The sequence below is a fragment of the Solanum tuberosum genome, unplaced genomic scaffold (genome assembly GCF_000226075.1).
Source record: "Solanum tuberosum cultivar DM 1-3 516 R44 unplaced genomic scaffold, SolTub_3.0 scf00684, whole genome shotgun sequence".
Lineage (NCBI taxonomy): Eukaryota > Viridiplantae > Streptophyta > Magnoliopsida > Solanales > Solanaceae > Solanum > Solanum tuberosum.
The window spans coordinates 32,853-42,023 of record NW_006239598.1 but is presented as its reverse complement, the minus strand read 5'-3'; the positions used below and the strand labels follow the sequence as shown (position 1 = coordinate 42,023).

The following is a 9,171-nucleotide window of genomic DNA, read 5'->3' as shown; positions in this document are numbered from 1 at the left end:
TACAAATAATAAATTACTATTGCACGTAAGGTGTGTTAGGTGAGGATTAAATGTCTTTATGTTTGATTGATGACATTTTCTATAAGAAAAGGATTTCTTAAAAACACAAAAATATTGACTTTCTCAATTGAAAGAGGGGAAATAGTTTTCATAAGTTTATTACACGCTAGAGGTGTTAAATGAGTGAATTGGGCTGACATAGGTGTCAAATGAGTGAGTTGGGCTGAATTTGGGTAAGGAGTTGAAGAAAAGAAAGACAAACTTTTATGCATGACATTTATATAACTATAAAAACATATTATTATAAGGGTATAGTGAAAGTTTAAAGTGATTTCAAATGTAACGAAAAAAGGGTATTTTCAAGTAGAAATTTATGTGCAATTCTTTCATGAACATATTTAAAGTAAATGGTTCCCCACACAGTACTAAAAAGTCACTAATTCTCTCATATTTAAAATTTTCACTAAAAAATATTCAGTAATTATTTTAATATATATTTTTGATTGAATCACGGAGAAACAAAAAACTAGTAGTGTTTTCATGCAAAAAAAAAATAGAAAGCTTCTCATTATTTCAATGAAAATTTGTTTTCTATCATTATTTTCCAAATAATAATACGAAAAAGATCATATTTCTTAACATAAATTTTTCATTGATTTGTGGGAGAAAAACTCTATTTCTAGTAGTGACATACATGGAACATAAGGAGTAACTTACATTCCCATAAAAAATATAAAATAACTACTAATATTTCAATTAGAAAGAAAGAGAGATATGGGGAAAAAAATTACAAGAACATAAAGACTATCATCAGGCTTCCAGTAAGTCTTCTAAATTTACTATGGTCAATTTATTTAAGGAATAATTAATTATATGTCCATTTAATACTTTCGAGGTGAATGTGATGCAAGAAGGATAACCTATAATTTGATCAATTCAAAACTTTTTTTTTGACATTTTCTTTACTTTGTGCTTAATGTTAATTTAAACACAAGTGTTCGTAAAAATATTATTTTTGTGTCACTATAAATAGACCCTCTTATAAAACTTATATTCCACAAATTAAAGCATCTCAAAAAGAGCTAAAGAAATGGCTCAACCTAAAGTTAACATAATAACTCTTTCTGCTATCCTACTTTGCTTTCTTCTCATGTTTGCTTCCGGTGAGAAATTCTTAAGTATTTTGTTTTGTTTTTTCTTGTTGCTTAATAGGATAAAGTATTGTAAATACATCGTCTATATATATGTTAGATTCTATATATGGTATGTTTGGTAGGAAGAAAAATGTTTTTCATGGCAAATAATTTCTTGAAAAATGTTGTTTTTAGGAAAATATAAGTGATCAGTATCCTACTTATTTTCTTGTGTTCGGTAGATAAGTAAAAAATATTATTTTTAAAGCATTCGTCTATAATTATTTAGACAAATATTATGAAAGGTGGGGTAGGGAGATAGGGTACGGTGTGGGATGGTGGGCTTAAGATGAGGTGGTACTGTTTGGGGGTGGATCAGGACACAATTAATGTGAAATGTCATTAGTAGAACTCGTTTTCCTGTAGAAAATATTGTCCAAAATATTTGACCAACCAAACATGAAAAAATTGAATCATACTAACACACTCTAAGTTGCATTTTTATGTTCACATATGATCTCTAAGCTTGGAATTTTAATGAAAACATCACTTACGGTGAAACTAGTTTCCCTCCTTCAATTAAAAAAATCATTTTCCAAAAAATATTTTCCTTCAAACCAAACCAAACCAAACACACTATAGCATGTTGAATTATGGTGAAACGTATATATATGCATACGTTTTGAGGTGGAGGCACTAGGTGGGGGTTCGTGGGTTCAGATGAACGGCAACTAGCTTTTCCGTTATACATATATATATATATATATATATTAACTTGTGAATTCCTAACATAATTGATTGACAACTCAGTGGTAAAAAATGGTGGTAAAAATTATTTTTTACACTAGTACTATTGTGGGTTTGAACTCCACTATTAACAAAAAAATCGCTTTTCCCTTTTAAAGAAAGCACGTTTTGCAATATTTTTCTCTTCTGTCCTAAAATTTAGAACCTCAAAACTCATAATCTTGGCTCCACCTTTGTACATATTGCTTACATGAATGATATATAACAAACACGAACATGTTAAACATGCACAACGTGCTAAACTTTAACTCAAGAAATACCTATTTCTCTTCTGTCCTAAAATTTAGAACCCCAAAATTCCTAATCCTAACTTCGCCTCTGATATCAAATGATTAATGACTATCCAAATCCATAGTTTTTCAAAAATAAAATAAAATAGAAGAACTGGTGTGAATCCATTCTATATTGAAGAATGTACATAACAATTCTTTACATTTCCAGTATATATATAATTTAAATTGTATCAATATTTTTTATGCAGAGACACAAATAACAGAAGCAAAACACTGTGGGAAGCATAGCAAGAGTTGGAATGGGAAGTGTTTCCACAAGAAATGTAACCATTGGTGCATGGAAAAAGAAGATGCAAAATATGGCAGTTGCTCTCATGGAGATTGCTACTGCTACTACCATTGTTGAAAACAACAATCAAAACATATAAAGCCATTAATTTCACATGGCACTATCTATCTTATATTATGTAATACACATATAATTAAATAAATAATGCTGCTATTAATTAATTACTACATGGTTATTATATATATTATAGCAGCAGTGGTGCCATTATCTAAATGGTGATCACTTTTGATGTGTCTCTTTGTAATTTTGTGTGTGAGTGTGTTTGAAATATACTATTTGCAGTCATTTACCTTTGAAGTTTGAACCTTTTTTTTTTTTTTTTTATACTTCCTCCTTTTCAATTTATATGCGTTAGTTTGATTTGATATTGAGTTTAAGAAAGAAAAAAACATTTTTGATACTTATGATCTAAAATAAGTGATAGATGTTTGTGCTTATAAATCATTTTTAAGGGTAAAGTGAGCATTTTAAAGTTGAATTGTTACTAAATTTATAAATGTGTCATTCTTTGTGGGACTGACTAAAAGGGAAAGTGAGTCATATAAATTGAGACAGAGTGAATATTAATTAACAGAAAAAATTAAAGTTTCATAACCATGTGAATGTTATGACATGTTCTATATGCTTATAAGTATCAAAAGTCTTGATTTTTCTTTTTTAACTTTCTACGTATTCAAATTCTGTCACAGAAAATTATAATGAAGGAAGTACTAAAAGGATTTTATTAATATTGAGGGAAAAATAAGTCTAGATACAACACACAAATTGGTAGATGAGTCAAAGCTTCTTATTCATGAATTAATAATCAACAAGCTTGATTCAAACCTAGCTAGTTCTTGAGCTTAGATTATGAAGATTACAATGAGTTTGGATGTTTGAAGTACTAGAATGAGTTAATTATGTATCATAATAAGTATTTGGAGAGGACTCTATCGATTATTATGGTGCTATTAAATCGATTCTAGATCACCCTAACTATTTTGATTCGATAAAAAAATCGTTGGGACTTAGTTGAAACTAAAACAATAAGGCATTATGCTTATGCCTAAATTGTAAGTGGTGTGTTTCACATATATATATGGTGAAGGAGGAGTACTTTATATATACATACACACATGTACTAATTTGTAATGACTATTCAGGTCATTTTGTATTATTGCCTTCTTTTCATCGTTTAGAGTGTCTTATAGCGACCCTAAGTCATAAGATGACTTGCTGGAATTAAATGACAGTTCGATCACATGGTCGTTCATTTGGATTCCATGCACATTTATATGTTATGAGGCTATTGAAACTTGAACGATTGACTTGGGTCAAAAGTTCAGGAAGAAGGTCCCATAATGCAATTCTGACGGTTTCGTCAGCTTCGAAATGTCCAGTTTGATCTACAAGAACCTTTGGTGCGGATTCCGAGACTTCCGGACTTATTCCAAGTCCCCTTTAGAAATTTTGTTTTGCAATTTTTAAATCTGATAACCGAATAGGAACACACTTGTGGAACAAGAGTCTATGATTATTCTACATTGTCACAAAACATAGTTAAAATTTAAGTTAGACGATAATTATTAGAGATCCAATTGACCCTCCACTCTTGTGTCTTTTCAAGTCCAACAATTTAATTTACCAATAGGTGCATAAAAGGAAAACAATTAAAAGTCACATACCAAATATTATTTCATTACAACTTTTATTAATAGTGTAAATGTAAAAGCATATAGTATATAGTTTGAGGACATTGAAAACACTTAATTTTTATTTTAATGAACTTCCATTTGGTCTTTTGATTTTCTCATGAGGCACAATAGAAACAGACCCAATCAAGATCTTGACAAGTTCCACCTAGAGCCCCTTCTTGACTTTTGCATTGGTTGTTACAATGGCCACTGATGAAACACAAACCTTTCCATGTGCCACTGTACCTAAGGCAACCTGTTTGACCCTTCACAATTTGCATCTCTAAAAAGGAAACAAATCAAATGGATTAATTAAAGGGAGTTTATTTGTAGATTAGTATACAATAATACTATGCCAAATATTTAAAATGTAGAAATATTTGATAGAATTTATTGTTAAAGCTATTTGACTAAATTATTCTTTATATATTTTCTCCACCCAATTGGATTTTATTTTACTCTTTCAAAAATTGTTTACTCAAAAAAGAATTATACTATTTATTTTTATAAAATAGATAATCAATGGCTAAGTCGCAAGTTTACTTCCTTGTCTTTCTTTCCTGCTTCCTTCTCATTACAAGTACAATCGCTCGTAACTATTCTTCCCTTCAGCATCTTCATTTCCGCGCCTTTAATTTGTTTTCTTTTTAAATAAAGTTTTTGATGAATATATTGCTAATTTTCTTTGAATTATGGAAATTATAGTCTTATTTATTTCGATAATTTTATTTTGTGGTGCAGAGGTGGAACTAGAACTCGATCCACCACCTATTGCATGTGTAGATCAAGTCAGTACTTCATCGGAGGGAAGTTGTTTTAATTGCGATTTTGATTGCAAAAATAATGAGGATGGTTCTGATGGAATTTGTCAATTTGGAGTTTGTTATTGTAGGATTTGTTCTACCGCTATTCATAAACCTTAGTAGGGAAATTTATTTAATGGATCGTTGACTTCAAATTGTTTGGGATTAAAATTGACATTAATTACTATTGTAATATTAATGCCAAATTTCAGAGACCTCTCTCCATGTTTTGCTCTGTAATACACATTTCTCCGTGGTTTAAGATTTGATGTTTTGTATAACAAGGTTTGTTTGAATTGTTGGATTAAGAAAAGGGTCTCTATATCCATTTTTAAATTTGGAGTGGATTTATATATAATAGTATTAATTTATTTGTGTTAATTTATTTTTAACTTATTTATTAAATAAGTCATGTTTTATACAATGTAAATTAAAATAAATTTGTCAAATTGTAATAAATTTACGTTTATTTTAAAGAGATTTATAATAAGGGAGATAGGCGTAATATCTTAAACCATGGAGAGATAAATGTTATAGAATGAATCTGGAGAGAGATCTAGGGGTGTGCAAAAATCGAACGACCAATAAACCTAACCGAAAAAGAGTTATTGGGTTAACGAGTTTTAAATGGTTTTATAAAAAAAAATTATTAGGTTATCGGTTTGGTATTGAGTTTTTAATATTGGGTTATTGGGTAAAACAATAACTCATTAAAGACTATAATAATTTACTACTTTTACCTGTACATAAATATTAAATATTATTCTCAATATTTTACTAGTAATGTCTTTGTCATTTAACATTCAATTCATACTTCACTATGACTTTGAATTCACAACTTCACATTATACTAATTCCATAAAAATCTCTAAAGTAAGAATCCTTATATTAATATTATAAGTTTATTGATAGAAACAATACAGTACAATACAATGCAATATAATGTATTATGAAACGATACGTAAATTCAACAAACCAACACAACTATATGGGTACTTGTCCAATCTTAGTAAAATTGGAAACCCTTATTCAAACATATTTTTGATTTAGCAGTTGAAATAACAGAAGCAAGCAGATCCAATGCCTTCTCTGTGACAAGCTCCAGAGCTAGCATGCTCCCAGTTAATACATTGCCGGTTGCAATTCCCAGTGTCAAAACAAGGCCCTGACCATGTCGAGCTACGCCTTTCGCAAACTCTTGCCTCTCCTCCTTGCATCTCTGCCACAATAAATGTGGGCACGTGAGGCGAGACATTTTATGCCGTACATGGCGAGACGTAAGCCCCGAGACATGGGGCGTAAGTCTTATGGATCTGGTGCGTAATCTCATGTATATTCAATTTTATAATTTTATTACCAAGAAAAAAAGCAAAAATAAAATGTTTTTGGTACGCCCCGCCCAGTGGCAGAGCCACATGTAGTTGAGGGGTGTCGACCGACACCCCTTCACCGGAAAATTATATTGTGTAGTTAGAGTAATTTTTTTTTTTTATGTATAGATATTACATATTGACACTCCTCGACTTCTACGCAATTTTACTTTTTTATATTTTGACACCCCTTAATCGAAGTTCTGGCTCCGCCACTGGCCCTGCCCCGAGAGTCGAGACTCGCCCAAAAAAATATTTTTGAAAATATTGATTCACAATAGCTAAAATATAGTATTTCTTTTGTTTCAATTTATGTAATGGTTTTTGATTGTGTATAGAGTTTGAAATTAATGAACAAGGAAGATCTAAAATAAACTTAAGATCATATTTGTGTAGCTCTATATAGAAGAGTCCATTTTGATTAATGGATAAGGTTTAAGTGCTGGAAAATATTTTGAAATTGATTTTTATAAATAAATAATTATGTGTTTGGATTAAAGTGTTGAAACAACTAATAAGTAGTTAATATGTTTGATACAAAGTGCTAATAAGTTGTTCCTTTATTAGAATGACTAGAATACCCGTAAATTTTTTGCAAACTTATATATTTAAAAGTATCCTTGTTAAAATAAAAAGTATGAATGAGGAATACAGAGTGGAGAGGAAGTTAGAAATTTTATTTTGGAAAGTTATTTTGAAAATTGCTTGGTTAGATCAAAAGTTGTTATAAACCTAAAAGTCATAAATTAGGATGATCAACTTATGATTTTTGATTGACTATTGCTTATAAACATTTTTGTGTTTACCAAATGACTAGATAAGCAAAAAAAAAATGATTATATGCCAGTTTAGCTAGATTATAAGCTTAGTTAAATATTCGTTAATTAATCTCAGTAAGAATAAAATTTAAAAAATAATAATTTAAATATTACTAATTATAAAATTATATCTTATTTTTTTCTTTTAAATTTGACTAAAAATGAAAGAACAAATGAGTGGAAGGTAATTAGATAGCTCACCATTGGATGCAATGAGGAGGAAGCAAACCAGGAAAGCTAGAATGACTTTGTTATTCATGATATGATGGATTTAGCAAATTCTAATGCTTATGAGTTTTTTTTTTTGTGAATTATAGTGATGGGGATAGTAGCTATTTATAGTGAAAGTTTTCTACTTTTCAAACTTCTTTAGTCAAAACTTTTTTTTGTTTAATATCACCTATTTTTTTTAATTTCAATTTGTTGGCTGATTGTATCAAAATATTTTTTAGTTTTGTGTTTTTAAGCATGTAATGCGGACTTATAAGGAAAAAAAACATTTTGTTTTTAAATTGATTAAAAAGAAAGTAATACAAACACATTGCTACAGGCAAAGTATATATATCTATTGCTTAATATCACAAGAATAAAAGTATTTTTTATTAACTTAAATTTTGTGTCTACTTAAACTAAACAAACAAAGTAAAACAGAAAGAGTAATTATAACTTGAAAAATAGAATAATCACTTTCTATAGTTGTTTAAATTAATTTTAAAAATAGTGGTTTTAATTGAACTAATAGTATAAGATTGTTTTTGAGAAAATGACATGATATGATTGCTATAAATTTAAAAGAAAAATCACATCACATATATATTTAAGAATTCTATATTACAGTACACACATTTTTATTATTATTTACAAAACTTCTTTCTCTTCTATAACTCTCCACTTATTAGATTTTTTTGATAAAATCTTTTTCTTCCCCATTTTTCTACTTTACAAAAGGAAAAAATATATCTAAATGATGAACAGAACATGATAAATTTTACTAGTTTAGTGTAACGATTCGATCCATCATTATTCAAAGGGCACATCGTGTGGAATCTCAAAAATTCTTGAAATATGTTTTCATTTTAAGACTTTGGGGGTATACAACTAAAAATATAGAAATTTGAATTGATCATGGCTGACGTCAGACCGCCATAGATTCCTACTATGGCGGCGGCGCTATAGCACCTGCATGACTGCTATAGCAAGGTTGTTGGAATCAAACCCTAGAAAATATGATGTCTTTTATTTTTCCTCCAACTTTTAATTGAGAAAATCGATGAGGATTACTCCAAAAATCCTCCTAAGTCACTCCAAGCTTGGGAACTAGAGAGGGGAGGAATTTTAGTGCAAGGAGGGTCAATTGATCCCAGGGAATCCCAATCTACGTTTGTCAGGATTCATCCCACGGAGCCAAAAAAATCATGTTTATAGTTCTTCAACAGTTATTTGACGTTCAGGTTGGCTCTGCCTTTTTAACTGAGTAGTTAGGCATATCTTTATTTACATAATATTTGGTAGATGGTCGGAAGATTGAATGTATAGGCTTTCAGATATAGTGTCTAGATGGTTGAATTTTGTGGTTAATTGTGATTTAAGCTAATAATGAACATGGTTAGTTATTGTTGACGTTTTGATGTTGTTGGGTGTTATCCCAAGAAGAAGAGAGTGGGTAATCGGATTATGATTAAGAAACGTCCGGAAAAAATCCTTTTGGGTGGGTGATGATTGTTTGAGTTCCCATTTATGTTATATGTGCTTATCAATTGCTTCGTTAATATAGCATGCATGATATATATGGTTAGGAGAAAGGAAAGAATATGACTTGAAAAATTAAATGTCGTCAATCACATGCAATGAATGTGTTTATTTGGATGTACAAATGTGTTTGCTATTCGTTGTGTTGGTGATTGTAAGGTGTGATTGATGGTTGACTCAGATACCACGCTTGGTATATGGTATCCCACAGTTGGCTCAAATTCCATGCATGATAT

At 29.8% G+C, this 9,171-nt stretch overlaps 1 protein-coding gene and 1 long non-coding RNA gene across 2 annotated transcripts; one reads left to right on the top strand and one right to left on the bottom strand.

Moving 5' to 3' along the window:
- Positions 1–1,040: 1,040 nt before the first annotated feature.
- On the top strand, positions 1,041–2,826 carry LOC102598613 (uncharacterized). The gene is made up of 2 exons (XR_368917.2): positions 1,041–1,163; positions 2,422–2,826. It is a non-coding gene; the product is annotated as an uncharacterized lncRNA (long non-coding RNA).
- A 3,218-nt stretch (positions 2,827–6,044) lies between these two features.
- Positions 6,045–6,215, bottom strand: LOC107058873 (defensin-like protein 19). The gene has a single exon (XM_015305081.1). It carries the CDS (start codon positions 6,213–6,215, stop codon positions 6,045–6,047), a length of 171 nt encoding a protein of 56 aa, XP_015160567.1.
- Positions 6,216–9,171: the final 2,956 nt, after the last annotated feature.

Coding starts and splice junctions, on each gene's coding strand:
- LOC107058873 (XM_015305081.1), bottom strand. CDS start 6,215: ATGCAAGGAGGAGAGGCAAGAGTTTGCGAAAGGCGTAGCTCGACATGG.